Raw genomic sequence first — 17756 nt, 5'->3', positions numbered from 1 at the left:
AGATGGTTCGGCTCTTGGAAGGGGTGGCTGCCTTGCTGGCCTGTGCTCCCCCAGGCCTGGAGCCCTCCCCACTTGCCCGCGGTCAGTAGGACCCCCGCTCATCTGGCCCCCGAACAGCTAGAGATGGTACCTTCTTTGCGTTGGACGATATCGTGTTGGCCATCAAACTTTCCAGATAGCTGCCGAGGCTGATCCCCTTCACGGTGATGACGGCTTCTTGGGTGAGCACGGTCCTGCAGGAGAGCGAGAAGTGAAGGGGCTGAGCAGCCGTGGGGTGGGGGGAGCCCCCGCCCCGCCCCAGCCTTGGAGTTCAATGTCTGCTTACCTTCCTGGGTCCTCCGGGTGGGGTGTGTACACCAGCCTCTCGCTCACCGACACCCAGTTTGTGAGTGTGATCTTAAAACAGGAAACAATGGCTGTAGGTTCTATTTCTCTTGGATTTCTTCCCAGACCATCTGCCCCCCCACCTCCCATCCCCGAATCTGCACTTACTGGAGCCAGAATAGAAGAAACGCCAAGGCCCGCCAAGGCCCAGGAGGCACGGCCAAAGTACGGCTCAGGGACACCACGTCCTGGCCACTCCTGGCGACGGTCACCGCCCTCCCTTCACATCCCACCCAAACCTGAGCCGGGCTCATTAGCTGTCATCATTGTATGTGCAATATTTTTATGCCAGGCTCTGTATTTAATAAACATTTTCTTTCATTAATCCTCAGGACAATACTGTGAGGTTTGTTCTTTTTTAGACAAGGAAAGTGAGGCTCAGAACAGGTTGATCACTGACACCCACAGCCATACAGCGATTCCGTGATAACCAGGATGCAGGCATGCGGCTGTCCCGCCCAAAGCCCTTCCTTTCCACTAGACCTCCTACAACAGCAAGAACCGTCCCTCTTTACTGACAACTAAGCTTTCTTGAAGGAGGAAGAGGAATTTTCCAAGTGAAGGAGAAGATAGAACAATATATAAACTGTCAGTAATGGCTGATGTGGACACACCCACCCGGCTCCCTGTGACTTTGCGGAAGGGCTGCCTGGGCCAAGGAAAGGGGGCCCCTGGCAGAGGTCCAGGCGATAAATCAACGAGCCTCCGCACACAGTGACACGACCCACAGGGTAAGGGGCCTGACGTAAACCATGCTCCCGGGCCACCCATTTTCCCCAACACACTCTCTGAATGTGCATTAGGCCAATATCAATGGTTCTTCATTGTGAGACGTGAGAGAGGAGGCCAGGAAGAAAGTGGCTGTTTCAGTGGCTGCGAAGAGCCGAGTGAGCTGTTGGCAGGCAGGATGGCGGCTGGGGGGGCGGGGAGGCACTGGGGAGGCGCACGGGGGCGCCAGTCTGTCCCCTGGCCTGCCCACTGGTTACAAAGGTGTGTTCACATCATTATGTGCGTTCTTCTGTACATTTTTATACTGGAATAAAAGACAAGTAAGATACTGCTAAATAAAGTCAGCCTTTCTATTAAAAATAAAAGATCACTTAGACCAAAGGTGGGCTGGAAATAAAATTAAATGAAGACATTACGCACCATCGTGGCCATTGCTTACATTGGTGGAACAGAGTTCCATTTTCTTTCCCACTGGATCCACAATAGAATGTTCTCTGATGTATGTCAAAGTCCTACTGGTTCCCAAAATCTGAAAAACAAAGCAAAACCAGCATAGTGACGTGTTAGAAACTCCACCTTATATCCTGGAACACCGACCGCCATTTTCTATCCGCTACCCGTCTCTTCAACCAGGGACGCAGGTGCGGCTGCAGCAGCACCTCCAGCTCCTCCAGGTGCTCTGTCCAGCAGGTGGGACGGACACATGAAACAGGGACATAGGGACCGGTGCTTAGAGGAGAAAGCAGGGCAGGAACTGGGGCGCTGAGGTCAAGGTTGAGGTCAAGGTCCGGCTGGTGAGTCAGCTGTGGACCGACCCTGACCCCCACCCCCCGGGCCCCCGCTGTGCGGAGCCAACTCGGGTTCAGGCCACATCAGGCAGGACGATGAGGCTGGGGTGGGGGGACTGGGTGTGGGGAAGGGGTGGGGGACCGGGGTCATGGGGTTTTGGGGGTCCTGTGGGCGGTGTCCCCACTGCAGGTGGGTCAGGGGATGTGTTGAACACTCAGGTGGACGATTAACTCAATTCACAGAGAAACAAACCATCTCTGGGGCTTCCCAGAAATCCCAAATGGGAAGGTTGTCATTCCCTGCATATGGGTGCCAGCTGGGCCGGCGGGTGTAGACGGCTGTGTGAGTGTAGCTGGGGGTCATGCGGGTGCAGCCGGGCTCCACTGGGGGCTCACCGCTCTCACGAGGCCGGGCAGCCCCCACTCGGTGCTGAGGAGGCGGTGGCTGTGAAGCCGGCCCCGGCTGTCCACACTGCGCTCCAGCACGTCGACGCCCACGACACTGGGGTTCATGGGATTCGGGTACTTCCTCATGGCAGCCTTGATGACTGTGTCCCACGGGTGGCTGGAGGAAAACGCAACCACCAGCATGAGCGGGCAGTGGGTCCAAAGTCAGGTCAACCCTGTTCTTCAAGCTTTGTTCCAACAAATACACCTGAGGAGTTGGGCTCTGGACCCAGATCCTGGATCCCTGATCCCCCGGGCAACCAGGGGGCGGGCAGGGGGCGCAGACCAGGCTCAGGCCTGGCCGTCCCAGCTTGGCTAAGGGCCCCCTACTTCCCCAGCCCTGCAGAGCCTAAAGAGGCAGAACCCTTTGGTCTGGGGCTTCTGGGCAAGAGACAACATCCCTATCCCCTGCCTGTCACCACCTTCCGTGCTGCTCTGTGGGCTGCAAGGCCAGGGGGCCAGGGCTCATTTCTGCCTCCGCCTGGTCGCAGTAACTGTGGGGGCCCTTTTGCTGACCGCCCGCCTCACCCCTGCAGCCCACCACAGGCCAGAGCAGCACACCTGCCCAACATGGATCGCCCACAGCTGCTGCCCAGCTATGAGGTCCTGAAGCAACTACCTTGTTCCAACTTCTAAACAGTATGTGACTTGAAATGGCTACATATGTTTTCTGATTATTAAAAAATGTATTCGAAATTTTGAAAAATAACACAGGATGAGGAAAATAAAAATCCATGATTTCACTATCTGGTCTGGAGACAAGTCTGTGCAGGCATCCTGTAGACCCCACCCCTCCCCTCTGGCCCTGAGCCCTGGAGTGAGGGGTGGACACCGGTGTCCCTGTTTGTTTCCTGCCGAGAGAGACCACACAGCTGCCCCTGCTCCCCGGAGCTCTGTGCCTGTTGAGGCCAGCAGCCCTAAGGGCGTCCAAGGGCTCAGTGTCTGGGGTACTTAGGGTGGACCTTCCCCAGGCGCTGCTGTCCTGGTTTTTCCTTCAGGATGCGCGCCCAGGTGCATCCCCACAGAGGTGAGTGTGTCTCGACAACACCGTTGTTTCCCCATAAGTACCCACACAGGTTTGAGCGGCATGTACAGACACAGCCCAGACCCAAGACCTGGAGACACGCATGCATGCATAGACATGCACACACTCAGAAATTAAACTGGGATCATGCTCCTTACATGCACTGATCACCGCTTTTTATATGTAACAGATGAACATTTTCCTGCATCATGAGGCTATTATCAGAAATATGACTCTAAGTAACTGCACAACAGGCCACCCTGTGGACAGTGGTGTAACCAGACCCCTCTGGCGGATTATTATTATTTTTTTAATCTAGCTTTTCTTTTATTTATATTACTTTCATCATCATTTAATCCTGGAAACCTTACATTTCTTTTTTTGCTTTTTGTTTTGAATTTTATTTATTTTTTTATACAGCAGGTTCTTATTAGGTATCCATTTTATACATATTAGTGTATACATGTTAATCCCAATCTCCCAATTCATCACACCACCACCACCACCCGCCACTTTCCCCCCTTGGTGTCCATACATTTGTTCTCTACATCCGTGTCTCTGTTTCTGCCCTGCAAACTGGTTCATCTGTACCATTTTTCTAGGTTCCACATATATGCGTTAATATACGAGATTTGTTTTTCTCTTTCTGACTTACTTCACTCTGCATGACAGTCTGTAGATCCATCCACGTCTCTACAAATGAACCAATTTCGTTCCTTTTTATGGCTGAGTAATATTCCATTGTATATATGTACCACATCTTCTTTATCCATTCGTCTCTTGCTGGGCATTTAGGTTGCTTCCATGACCTGGCTATTGTAAATAGTGCTGCAATGAACATTGGGGTGCATTTGTCTTTTTGAATTATGGTTTTCTCTGGGTATATACCCAGTAGTGGGATTGCTGGGTCATATGGTAATTCTATTTTTAGTTTTTTAAGGAACCTCCATACTGTTCTACATAGTGGCTGTATCAATTTACATTCCCACCAACAGTGCTAGAGGGTTCCCTTTTCTCCACACCCTCTCCAGCATTTGTTGTTTGTAGATTTTCTGATGATGCCCATTCTAACTGGTGTGAGGTGATACCTCATTGTAGTTTTGATTTGCATTTCTCTAATAATTAGTGATGTTGAGCAGCTTTTCATGTGCTTCTTGGCCATCTGTATGTCTTTGGAGAAAGGTCTGTTTAGGTCTTCTGCCCATTTTCTGATTGGGTTGTTTGTTTTTTTAATATTGAGCTGCATGAGCTGTTTACATATTTTGGAGATTAATCCTTTGTCCGTTGATTCGTTTGCAAATATTTTCTCCCATTCTGAAGGTTGTCTTTTTGTCTTGTTTGTAGTTTGCTTTGCAAAAGCTTTTAAGTTTCATTAGGTCCCATTTGTTTATTTTTGTTTTTATTTCCATTACTCTAGGAGGTGGATCAAAAAAGATCTTGCTGTGATTTATGTCAAAGAGTGTTCTTCCTATGTTTTCCTCTAAGAGTTTTATAGTGTCCGGTCTTACATTTAGGTCTCTAATCCATTTTGAGTTTATTTTTGTGTATGGTGTTAGGGAGTGTTCTAATTTCATTCTTTTACATGTAGCTGTACAGTTTTCCCAGCACCACTTATTGAAGAGACTGTCTTTTCTCCACTGTATATCCTTGCCTCCTTTGTCATAGATTACTTGACCATAGGTGCATGGATATTATCTCTGGGCTCCCTATCCTGTTTCATTGATCTATATTTCTGGTTTCGTGCCAGTACCATATTGTATTGATTACTGTAGCTTTGTAGTATAGTCTGAAGTCAGGGAGTCTGATTCCTCCAGCTCTGTCTTTTTCCCTCAAGACTGCTATGGCTATTCAGGGTCTTTTGTGTCTCCATACAAATTTTAAGTTTTTTTGTTCTAGTTCTGTAAAAAACGCCATTGGTAATTTGATAGGGATTGCACTGAATCTGTATATTGCTTTGGGTAGTATAGTCATTTTCACAATATTGATTCTTCCAACCCAAGAACTTGGTATATCTCTCCATCTGTTTGTATCATCTTTAATTTTTCTCATCAGTGTCTTATAGTTTTTTGCATACAGGTCTTTGTCTCCCTAGGTAGGTTTATTCCTAGGCATTTTATTCTTTTTGTTGCAATGGTAAATGGGAATGTTTCCTTAATTTCTCTTTCAGATTTTTCATCATTAGTGTATAGGAATGCAAGAGATTTCTGTGCATTAATTTCGTATCCAGCTACATTACCAAATTCATTGATTAGCTCTAGTACTTTTCTGGGGGCATATTTGGGATTCTCTACGTATAGTATCATGTCATTTGCAAACAGTGACAGTTTTACATCTTCTTTTCTGATTTGGATTCCTTTTTTTTCTTTTTCTTCTCTGATTGCTGTGGCTAAAACTTCCAAAACTATGTTGAATAACAGCGACGAAGGTGGACATCCTTGTCTTGTTCCTGATCTTAGTGGAAATGCTTTCAGTTTTTCACCACTGAGAATGATGTTTGCTGTGGGTTTGTCGTATATGGCCTTTATTATGTTGAGGTAGCTTCCCACTATGCCTACTTTCTGGCGAGTTTTTATCATAATTGGGTGTTGAATTTTGTCAAAAGCTTTTTCTGCATCTATTGAGATGATCATATGGTTTTCATTCTTCAATTTGTTAATATGGTGTATCACATTGATTGATTTTCATATATTGAAGAATCCTTGCATCCCTGGGATGAATCCCACTTGATCATGGTGTATGATCCTTTTAATGTGTTGTTGGATTCAGTTTGCTAGTATTTTGTTGAACATTTTTGTGTCTATGTTCATCAGTGATATTGGTCTGTAATTTTCTTTTTTTGTGATATCTTTGTCTGGTTTTGGTATCAGGGTGATGGTGGCCTCATAGAATGAGTTTGGGAGTGTTCCTTCCTCTGCAATTTTTTGGAACAGTTTGAGAAGGATGGGTGTTAGCTCTTCTCTAAATGTTTGACAGAATTCATCTGTGAAGCCATCTGGTCCCGGACTTTTGTTTGTTGGAAGATTTTTAATCACAGTTTCAACTTCATTACTTGTGATTGGTCTGTTCATATTTTCTATTTCTTCCTGGTTCAGTCTTGGAAGGTTATACCTTTCTAAGAATTTGTTCATTTCTTCCAGGTTGTCCATTGTATTGGCATAGAGCTGCTGTAGCAGTCTCTTAGGATGCTTTGTATTTCGGCAGTGTCTGTTGTAACTTCTCCTTTTTCATTTCTAATTTTATTGATTTGAGTCCTCTCCCTCTTTTTCTTGATGAGTCTGGCTAATGGTTTATCAATTTTGTTTATCTTCTCAAAGAACCAGCTTTTAGTTTTATTGATCTTTGCTATTGTTTTCTTTGTTTCTATTTCATTTATTTCTGCTCTGATCTTTATGATTTCTTTCCTTCTACTAACATTGGGTTTTGTCTGTTCTTCTTTCTCTAGTTCCTTTAGGTGTAAGGTTAGATTTATTTGAGATTTTTCTTGTTTCTTGAGGTAGGCTTGTATAGCTATAAACTTCCCTCTTAGAACTGCTTTTGCTGCATCCCATAGGTTTTGGATCGTCGTGTTTTCATTGTCATTTGTCTCTAGGTATTTTTTGATTTCCTCTTTGATTTCTTCAATGATCTCTTGGTTATTTAGTAATGTATTGTTTAGCCTCCATGTGTTTGTGTTTTTTACGTTTTTTTCCCTGTAATTCATTTCTAATCTCATAGCATTGTAGTCAGAAAAGATGCTTGATATGATTTCAATTTTCTTAAATTTACCGAGGCTTGATTTGTGACCCAAGATGTCATCTATCCTGGAGAATGTTCCATGTGCACTTGAGAAGAAAGTGTAATCTGCTGTTTTTGGATGGACTGTCCTTTAAATATCAATTAAATCTATCTGGTCTACTGTGTCATTTAAAGCTTGTGTTTCTTTATTTTCTGTTTGGATGATCTGTCCATCGGTGTAAGTGAGGTGTTAAAGTCCCCCACTATTATGGTGTTACTGTCGATTTCCTCTTTTATAGCTGTTAGCAGTTGCCTTATGTATTCAGGTGCTCCTATGCTGGGTGCATATACATTTATAATTGTTGTATTTTCTTCTTGGATTGATCCCTTGATCATTACGTAGTGTCCTTCCTTGTCTCTTGTAACATTATTTTAAAGTCTATTTTATCTGATATGAGTATTGCTACTCCAGCTTTCTTTTTATTTCCATTTGCCTGGAATATCTTTTCCATCCCCTCACTTACAGTCTGTATGTGTCCCTAGGTCTGAAGTGGGTCTCTTGTAGACAGCATATATATGGGTCTTGCTTTTGTATCCATTCAGCAAGCCTGTGTCTTTTGGTTGGAGCATTTAATCCATTCATGTTTAAGGTAATTATCGATATGTATGTTACTACTACCATTTTCTTAATTGTCATGGGTTTGTTTTTGTAGGTCCTTTTCTTCTCTTGTGTTTCCCACTTAGAGAAGTTCCTTTAGCATTTGTTGCAGAGCTGGTTTGGTGGTGCTGAATTCTCTTAGCTTTTGCTTGTCTGTAAAGCTTTTGATTTCTCCATCGAATCTGAATGAGATCCTTGCTGGGTAGAGTAATCTTGGTTGTAGTTTCTTCCCTTTCATCACTTTAAATATATCGTGCCACTCCCCTCTGGCTTGTAGAGTTTCTGCTGAGAAATCAGCTGTTAACCTTATGGGAGTTCCCTTGTATGTTATTTGTTGTTTTTCCCTTGTTGCTTTCAATAATTTTTCTTTGTCTTTAATTCTTGTCAATTTGATTACTATGTGTCTCGGCGTGTTCCTCTTGGGTTTATCCTGCCTGGGACTTTCTGCGCTTCCTGGACTTGGGTGGCTATTTCGTTTCCCATGTTAGGGAAGTTTTCGACTCTAATCTCTTCAAATATTTTCTTGAGTCCTTTCTCTCTCTCTTCTCCTTCTGGGACCCCTATAATGCGAACGTTGTTGCATTTAATGTTGTCCCAGAGGTCTCTTAGTCTGTCTTCATTTCTTTTCGTTCTTTTTTCTTTATTCTGTCCCATGGCAGTGAATTCCACCATTTTGTCTTCCAGGTCTCTTATCCGGTCTTCTGCCTCAGTTATTCTGCTATTGATTCCTTCTAGTGTATTTTTCATTTCAGTTATTGTATTGTTCATCTCTGTTTGTTCTTTAATTCTTCTTGGTCTTTGTTACACATTTCTTGCATCTTCTCCATCTTTGCCTCCATTCTTTTTCCGAGGTCCTGAATCATCTTCACTATCACTATTCTGAATTCTTTTTCTGGAAGGTTGCCTATCTCCACTTCATTTAGTTGTTTTTCTGGGGTTTTATTTTGTTCCTTCATCTGGTACATAGCCCTCTGCCTTTTCATCTTGTCTATCTTTCTGTGAATGTGGTTTTTGTTCCACAGGCTGCAGGACTGTAGTTCTTGCTTCTGCTGTCTGCCCTCTGGTGGATAAGGCTATCTAAGAGGTCTGTGCCAGTTTCCTGATGGGAGGGACTGGTGGTGGGTAGAGCTGGGTGTTGCTCTGGTGGGCAGAGCTCAGTTTAACTTTAACCCGCTTGTCTGCTGATGGGTGGGGCTGGGTTCCCTCCCTGTTGGTTGTTTGGCCTGAGGCGACCCAACTCGGGAGCCTACCCTGCTCTTTGGTGGGGCTAATGGTAGACTCTGGGAGGGCTCACACCAAGGAGTACTTCCCAGAACTTCTGCTGCCAGTGTCCTTGTCCCTGCAGTGAGACACAGCTACCCCCACCTCTGCAGGAGACCCTCCAACACTAGCAGGTAGGTCTGGTTCAGACTCCTATGGGGTCACTGCTCCTTCCCCTGGGTCCTGATGCACACACTACTTTGTGTGTGCCCTCCAAGAGCGGAGTCTCTGTTTCCCCCAGTCCTGTCGAAGTCCTGCAATCAAATCCCACTAGCCTTCAAAGTCTGATTCTCTAGGAATTCCTCCTCCCGTTGCCGGATCCCCATGTTGGGAAACCTGACGTGGGGCTCAGAACCTTCACTCCAGTGGGTGGAATTCTGTGGTATAAGTGTTCTCCAGTTTGTGAGTCACCCACCCAGCAGTTATGGGATTTGGTTTTATTGTGATTGAGCCCCTCCTACTGTCTCATTGTGGCTTCTCCTTTGTCTTTGGATATGGGGTATCTTTTTTGGTGAGTTCCAGTGTCTTCCTGTCTATGACTGTTCAGCAGTTAGTTGTGATTCCGGTGCTGTCACAAGAGGGAGTGAGCACACATCCTTCTACTCCACCATCTTGAACCAATCTCCTCTGGCGGATTATTTTGATCGCGTCCAACCTTCACTGTACAATGAAGGCAGCAGGGCAAACTGGTTCACACCAGCCTTTCAACATACGTCTTTTTCCTTAGGGTAAATTTCTAGAATGGAATTACTAAATTAAACATAAAAGATTATGAACATATTGAAGGTTTCTGTTTCATCTTTGATGTCCTTTTTAAATATAACTTACTGACCATGAATTTACTTTATCCTCATAAAACACTCATCCCAGGTCAAAAAGCTAGCAATGAGACACAGACTAGAGCCGGGCCTCCCAGCCCTTACTCCACGATCTTTCTGTCACACCCATGGCCTCTGCACTGTCAGGTCCAGAAGCCCCGCTCTTTAACAAAGAAATGCTGTTTCAAGCCGTGGAATCGTGTCACTGTGCTAACATGTCCACCAGCTCCAACATAAAGGAATAAAGGAGCAGAGATGAGGCTGGTCCTGATCACTCTGCAGGGGACAGGGAGTCTTTCTTCTCAGGAAAAGAACTGTCAGGGGCACAGTCGACAACTCTGGGGAAGGAGGGAGAATCCACATACTCATGAGAGCAGAGGCGGGGAATGGGGGCTGCCCAGTGAAATAAGCTGTGAGCTTTGTAAGTCAAGTTCCCCAGAGTAGTTCCCATAAAAATCATTACTTTAGGCAGAATAGGGTTTGCCTTCTAAAATTACTTGAAATTATCTAAAAGTTGATAAATATTTGTATTAAGCACATATCACACAATGCTTCTTTTATATAGAAACCTTGCATCTTTCTAATTGATGATTTCAACTAAATACAACGTGCTTAAAACACATAAAAAATAATTTCCAGACATCAACAGAATGATGCAGGAAAAGGACAAACATAATAATATTTTTTAGGGACTTTCCTGGTGGCGCAGTGGTTAGGAATCCGCCTGCCAATGCAGGGAACATGGGTTCGATCCCTGGTCTGGGAAGATCCTGCATACCGCGGAGCAACTAAGCCTGTGTGCCACAACTACTGAGCCTGTGTGCCACCGCTACTTAAGCCCACGCGCCTAGAGGCCGTGCTCCGCAACAAGAAAAGCCACCACAATGAGAAGCCCGCGCACAGCAATGAAGAGTAGCCTCCACTCGCCACAACTAGAGAAAGCCCACGCGCAGCAATGAAGACCCAATGCAGCCAAAACTAAATAAATAAATAAATAAATTTATTTTTAAAAATAATATTTTTTAAATTACAAGGTTTAAGTACACAAGTCAGTATCACACACTTCTTGGTTAAAGAAAATAGCCCAATACTCATTTGACTGGAGAAAGCTGAAAAGTCTGGCAATGTCAAGTGTCGGGAGGACGTGGGAGCAGGAAGCCAGGCCTGCAGGTGGACATGTGAACAGGCCCCACTCCTGGGAGAGGCAGAAGGGAGACTTGCTGAAGTTCATCCTCGGGATAAAGGTCCCCGGCCTTGGCCGAGGCTCATGGTGAGCATGGTGGCCTGTGAGCCGCACCAGGGAGGCCTCCGTGCCCGTGCTGCAGGAATGGGCCAGCAGCAGCACTGGGGGCTGGGGGCACACGGCTGGGCTGGCAGCCAGGGAGGGGGCAATTGCTGGTCCCACTTGGGAGCGTTGGAGAGGAAGAACAAGGCAACTCTATGCTCAGCGAGGGTGTCGGAAATAGGAAGTGGGGTGAGGACACAAGGTGCCTGGGACCTGCCTACAACAACCCAGGGGAAGGAGCAGGGGATGGGGGCACGTGAGACCAGACATCTGTGAGAGGCACTGTTAGCCTGCAGGAGGGCACTGCACTCATTATTCCAGTCTCCACTGTTGCATAATGTGCATAATAAGGAGTCCAAAAAAAAAAAAAAAATTGAAGGAGGGACTTCCCCGGTGGCACAGTGGTTAGGATCCTGCTCTCCCAATGCAGGGGGTCCAGGTTCGATCCCTGGTCAGGGAACTGGATCCCACATGCTGCGGCTGGGAGTTCACATGCCACAACTAAGCGGCTTGCGGGCCACAGGTGAGGAGCCCGTGAGCCGCAACTAAGAAAGCCTGCGTGGGGACTTCCCTGGTGGTGCAGTGGTTAAGAATCCGCCTGCCAATGCAGGGGACACAGGTTCGAGCCCTGGTCCAGGAAGATCCCACATACTGTGGAGCAGCTAAGCCCGTGCACCACAACTACTGAGCCTGCACTCTAGAGCCTGCGAGCCACAACTACTGAGCCTGCGTGCCACAACTACTGAAGCCCCCGCACCTAGAGCCTGTGCTCTGCAACAAGAGAAGCCACCGCAATGAGAAGCCCACACACCGCAACGAAGAGTAGCCCCCACTCGCCGCAACTAGAGAAAGCCCGCGTGCAGCAATGAAGACCCAACACAGCCAAAAATAAATAAATAAATTTATTTTAAAAAAAAAGAAAGCCCGCCTGCCGCAACTAAGACCCAGCACGATGAAATAAAAAAATAAAATAAAATAAAATAAAATGGAATGGAATGGAAATGAAATGAAATAAAGTAAATATATATTTTTTAAAAAAAGATGAAGGAAAAGTGCTCAGACCCCAAGAGACCCCGGGCCAGCCCAGTGGTTATTGGAGCAAGGCCCGCAAAGCTGGGCTCTCTGGCCCCCCTGGGAGCCTGGGCACTGCTGGGAGGGCCTGCCCTTCTGGCTGCACGACATCAGCTGAAGCTGCAGGAGCCTGAGTCAGGCCACAAACTGCCAGCCTCTCCCCAGGAGTGACAGCCGGGCCAAGGCTGCATGGTGGTCACTGCTGAGCTGTGCACTCAGGGCCCATCCCTGATGAGAGGGTAAAAGGACTCATTTTACTACACCTGGATCCCTGGTTCTGAGCGACGGCACAGAAAGGACGCGGGAGGCCTCGCTGGTCGGGAAGCACTGGCAGCCACAGGGGTGGCAGCCCAGCTACTGTGCTTCCCCAGCCACCACTTCTCCTTGAAACAACTGACCACAAACTGTGGTCACTCAGACGTGGGTGTCGGACAGGCATTTTCTCAAAGATTAATGAAGTGAGCCTGTCACTTGGAGGAAAACACCTGATGGCATTTGCTGCCAAAGATAAAACTTGAGCTTCTAAGTGAAAACTGGAATTTTAGAAAACTTGCATCACTACCATGGGCCTGCTGCTTGCCCCACACTGTACCCGGTGACCCACACAGCCAAGTGACCAGTGCGAGACATCACAGATCACATGGGAGAAGGACTCATTCAAAGTACGAGACGGGCCAGTTACTCTGGTCCTCGTGGTGTCAGATTTTACACTGCAATTAATTTGAGAAACTACTGCTTGTTTCGTTGCAGTAGCAAAGAACAGCCACGACTATTTTTAAAGACTTTTGAAATATCTTTGCCAACTAGGTTTTACTCACATACAGTGTGAGGCTGGATTTTAATCATTTACTTCAACCAAAACAACAGACTGCAAACACTGAATGCAGAAGCCGACAGGACCATCAAGTTAGCGTCCATGCAGGGACCTCCCTGGTAGTCCAGTGGTAAAGAATCCGCCTTCCAATGCAGGGGACACGGGTTGGATCCCTGGTCGGAGAACTAAGATCCCACGTGCCATGGGGCAACTAAGCCTGCGCACCACAACTACTGAGCCTGTGTGCCTCAACTAGAGAGCCCACGCGCCGCACCTACAGAGCCCACATGCTCTGGAGCCCATGTGCCACTAGAGAGAAGCTCGGGTGCTGCAATGAAAGATCCCACATGCTGCAACGAAGATTCCGCGTGCCGCAACTAAGACCCAACGCAGCCAAAACATAAATTAATTAATTAAATAAATTATTTTTTAATAAAATTAAAAATTAAAAAAAATAAAATCTGTTGACAATAAAAAAAGTGTCTACGCAGCCCGACGTTATAGAAATTGGGAAAAAATAAACAAAACAGTGCCACTCTTACTACTTGGAGGGGTTTTGGAAACTACAGGTTTTTTAAGTTTAAGAAATGTTATTTATGTTAATGTAATGGGTTTATTACTGTTAATTTTAATAAATTAATAAATATCTTAAAATTTATCGGTTTTAATTTCTAATATGGTAAATATTAGTAGATTTAACCCACATAAACAAACACTGTTTGGGTCCCCAATATTTTCTAAGAGTGTAAAGAGGTCCTACTGCTGACGAGTTTGAGGATTTCTGGCCTAAGTAGGCCCTTGATTAAGTGACCCAGAAATATACACAGGAGTGGTCACCACAACATGATTTGTAATAAGGGGGAAACAATGTCCCTTCAATAAGAGAAAGAAAAAATGGTGACATATTCTTTATGGAATAAATGGAATATTAGAATATTATACAGCTGAGATACAAATGTGTGTGTGTACATGCATACACCCAGATCTCAAATAGATACACACACACACACACACACAGATCTCAGGAACACACTGTTGAGAAGAAAGGGAAACTGAAAAGATCTGTACAAGATGGTGCCAGTGATTTCTATTTTAAAAAAACAAACAATACTACATTTTGTTTATGGAACATATACCTTCAGGAGGCTACCCACCAGGTTCACAATCATGACCGCCTGTGAGAGAGAGGAGGGAACAGCACTAGGAGGGGACAGTGGGCACTTCACCTCCTACCTGTAACATTCCATTTCTCTTATTTAAAAAGGGAGGGGGTTCCCTCCTCCTGACCAGAGAGCAAGCCTGCTTTAGGGCAGCCTCTCCTCCTTACTTCCCTGAGAGGGACACTGCCTACTAGAGACCTCTCCTGGGAGCTGCTGGAATCCAAGCAGTGTATGGGAGCTGCTGGAATCCAAGCAGTGTACGGCCTTGACTCTGCTGGGAATCTACTCATACTGGCTGTTATTAAAGATTTTGTTATAGTCCACCTGAAACCTCAGTCAATACTGTAAGGATGGGATTTATAAACCTGCATTTACAAGCCTGTTAATTTTTAAGTGCCCCTTTCTATATGTTTCTATTTGGGTCCTATATTTTCCACTACTATTTAATCTACTTGAAACCAAAGGGCTCTCCATTTCTGTGGGAGTTTATACTGCTCTCAGCTCTGTTTGATCTCCAGTGCCCAGGGTTTCTTCGGTGTGTGAACAATGGAGGAAAACTTGACTCAAAAGCTTTCGTGCCCCAGCAAAGGAAACAAAATGAAACAAAAAGAGAACCTACGGAATGGGAGAAGATTTCGCAAAGGATGCAACTGATTAATTTCCAAAATATACAAACAGCTCATACGGCTCAATAGCAACAGCAACAAAAAAACCCAATCAAAAAATGGGCAGAAGACCTAAATAGACATTTCTCCAAAGAAGACATACAGATGGCCAATAGGCACATGAAAAGATGCTCAACATTGTTAATCATTAGAGAAATGTAAATCAAGACTACAATGAGGTACCACCTCACACCAGTCAGAGCGGCCATCATTAAAAAGTCTACAAATAACAAATGCTGGAGAGGGTGTGGAGAAAAGGGAACCCTCTTACACTGTTTGTGCAAATGTAAATTGGTGCAGCCACTATGGAAAACAGTAGGGATGCTCCTCAAAAAACTAAAAATAGAGTTACCATATGATCCTGCAATCCCATTCCTGGGCATATATCAGAGAAAACTGTAATTCTAAAAGATACATGCACCCCAATGTTCACTGCAGCACTATTTACAATAGCCAAGATATGGAAGCAACCTAAATGTCCATCTAAAGATGAACGGATAAAGAAGATGTGGTATACGTACACGATGGAATACTATTCAGCTATATAAAAGAATGAAGTAATGTCATTTGCAGCAACATGGATGGACCTGGAGATTATCATACAAAGCGAAGTAAAAGTCAAGCAAAGACAAATATCATATGATATTGCTTATATGTGGAATCTAATAAAAAAATGATACAGATGAACTTATTTACAAAACAGAAATAGACTCACAAACAGAGAAAACAAACTTACGATTACCAAACGGGGAAGGTAGGGAATTAAATTAGGAGTTGGGAATTAAAATATACACACTGCTATATATAAAATACATAACCAACAAGGACCTGTGTATAGCACAGGGAACTATACTCAGTATCTTGTAATAACCTATAATGGAAAAGAATCTAAAAAAGAGTATATATATATATATCTGAATCACTTTGCAGTACACCTAAAACAAATACAACATTGTTGGACTTCCCTGGTGGTCCAGTGGTTGAGACTCCATGCTTCTACTGCAGGGGCGCACTTTGCGCCCTGGTCAGGGAACTAAGATCCCACGTGTCTGTGGTGCGGCAGGGGGTGGGGGGGACTAATACAACATTGTAAAGCAACTGTATTTCAATAAAAAAGATTTTTTAGAGTCTTTGTGCCTGATTATTTTTGGCCTTTCAAGAGTAAATTTATTAATTTCCAATCAAATATTCAACAAACATATAAAAAGAAAACAAGTACAGAAAGAAAAAGGTGTGTAATCCTCAGAGGAAAAAAATCAGGGATTTCAAGGGACTAAGCAAGGGGAAAACTCCACGGTAAGCTCAGCTAGAAAGCCAGGCTTCCAAATCTTTACCGTCCTGCAGATGTGATGCTGCCACACAGCATCATGTCACCCGCCCTGGCAGCCGCGTGACCTCCCCCCAGCTGTCTTCCACATTTGTCAATTCTCATCATGGCGCTTGGCTTTTAAGTTCAAAAATCAATGGGAGGAGATCTGTGCCCAGTCCACAGGAGCTCAGGGGTTGACGGGAATTCATCTGGTGGACACTCGCCCTCATTTCAAAGGACATCTGCTCCCCAGGATATTCCTTGGTCCCTCTCTGAGCACCTACTACGTGCCAGGGACACAAAATGAATGAAGTGAGGGTTGAAGCAAGGATGCACACTACCACACGGATGAACCTCAACAATCATGCTAAATGAAAGCAGCCAGACACAGAAGACGGTTTGGTGTATGATTGCATTTATGTGAAATGTCCAGAAAAGGCAAATCCATAGAAACAGGAAGCAGATACTGATCTGGCTGGGGAGAGGAGTGGGGAGTGACTGCAGATGGGCATGAGGGGGTCTTTGTAGGATGAGGAAATGTTCTAAAACTGGACTACGGAGACGTTGTACAACTATGTAAATTTACTAAAAGTCGTTGAATTGTATGATTTAAATGGGTGAATATTATCAATAGTGACTTTTCACAGCTGACAATTCACTTCTGCTTGTCGACCAGCATTTCCTGAATTTGTAGGGCAGTCCTGGCCTGAGCTGCACAGCCTGGGCATCCACCATCTGGAGGAACTTAACCTGTCCCCTCTGCATCCAGATGGTGCCCGGCATGCCCCATCTTTGGGAGAACTGAGAAAATCTCCGGAGTCAGTCTGGGAATGGAACCCTAGATGAGATTTTCCTACAGGCTGCAGGCTGTACAAAAATCAACACAAAAATTGGATCCCATCAAGTCTAAAGATTTCATTAAAATAATTTCGGAGGTTTTTAACCCACTGATAAATTTTCATTATAATTTTACATGAAAAGGCCAAAGGATGACAATTCTATTTCATGCAGTATTTCTTAAATTAAAAAACGAAATGCTGTTCTAAGTGGGATCAAGGAATTTAAATATCTTAGTTCCTTTAAAAAATATGAAAGAATGAGCTCAGAGTGTCACAGATGAAGTGACAAGAGAAGATACCGCCTAGGTCACGAGGGCACTTTTAATCAGCTGGAGGCTTTCCGTGCCCACAGTGCATTCAGGGCCAAAGCCCCCACGTGCCCATGCCGGCTCCCTCTGGAGGCCGTGATCAGCCACTCGGCGGGTCCCGCCCCCGCCCCTTGTGACAGCCCCGCGCGAGGTGAGACCAGGCCGGCGGGGGCGAAGACTTGGTCCCCCCACCCCGGGCCCTTTCAGGTCACTGCCCGCAGCGCGGCCCAACGAGGGACAGAGCCCGCCCTCCCGGAGGCCGCGGCCCAGGCCCAGGCCAGTCTGGACCCACTGCGGCCGCAAGCGGCTCACCCGAACACATGCTCCGAGCTCCAGACCCTCATCGCCGCCCACACAGAGCGCGTCCCGGGGTGCTACAGGCCCGGGGAAGCTCCAGGGCAGGGATGCTCCGCTCCGCTGGGGGCGGGGCGTGTGGACGTGGTGTGCCAGGCATTTAGGGAGTGGGCGGGTCGGGACTGGGCG

General features: G+C 45.7%; 1 protein-coding gene across 9 annotated transcripts in view; it reads right to left on the bottom strand.

The window, feature by feature from the left end:
• The window catches only part of PRELID3A (PRELI domain containing 3A), an 82916-nt gene that overhangs the window by 38620 nt on the left and 26540 nt on the right, over positions 1-17756 (bottom strand). For 5 of the 9 annotated variants that reach the window (XR_009697420.1, XM_061170330.1, XM_061170329.1 and 2 more), the window contains exons 1-5: positions 17586-17666; positions 2298-2466; positions 1553-1642; positions 326-396; positions 131-233 (exon numbers count right to left, since the gene is read on the bottom strand). Coding sequence is in view for 8 of the 9 variants with exons in the window: in XM_061170330.1 (XP_061026313.1) it covers positions 131-233; positions 326-396; positions 1553-1642; positions 2298-2466; positions 17586-17617 (465 nt within the window). In the remaining variant the exon portion in view is untranslated. Of the gene's footprint in view, positions 1-130; positions 234-325; positions 397-1533; positions 1643-2297; positions 2467-17585; positions 17667-17756 lie in introns of those variants that run through there. The other 4 variants (XM_061170327.1, XM_061170326.1, XM_061170325.1 and 1 more) reach the window with 2 other exon arrangements.

This window comes from Eubalaena glacialis, chromosome 15 (genome assembly GCF_028564815.1).
Source record: "Eubalaena glacialis isolate mEubGla1 chromosome 15, mEubGla1.1.hap2.+ XY, whole genome shotgun sequence".
NCBI lineage: Eukaryota > Metazoa > Chordata > Mammalia > Artiodactyla > Balaenidae > Eubalaena > Eubalaena glacialis.
The sequence above is the reverse complement of the archived record's forward strand: the minus strand, read 5'-3'. Positions and strand labels throughout refer to the sequence as shown.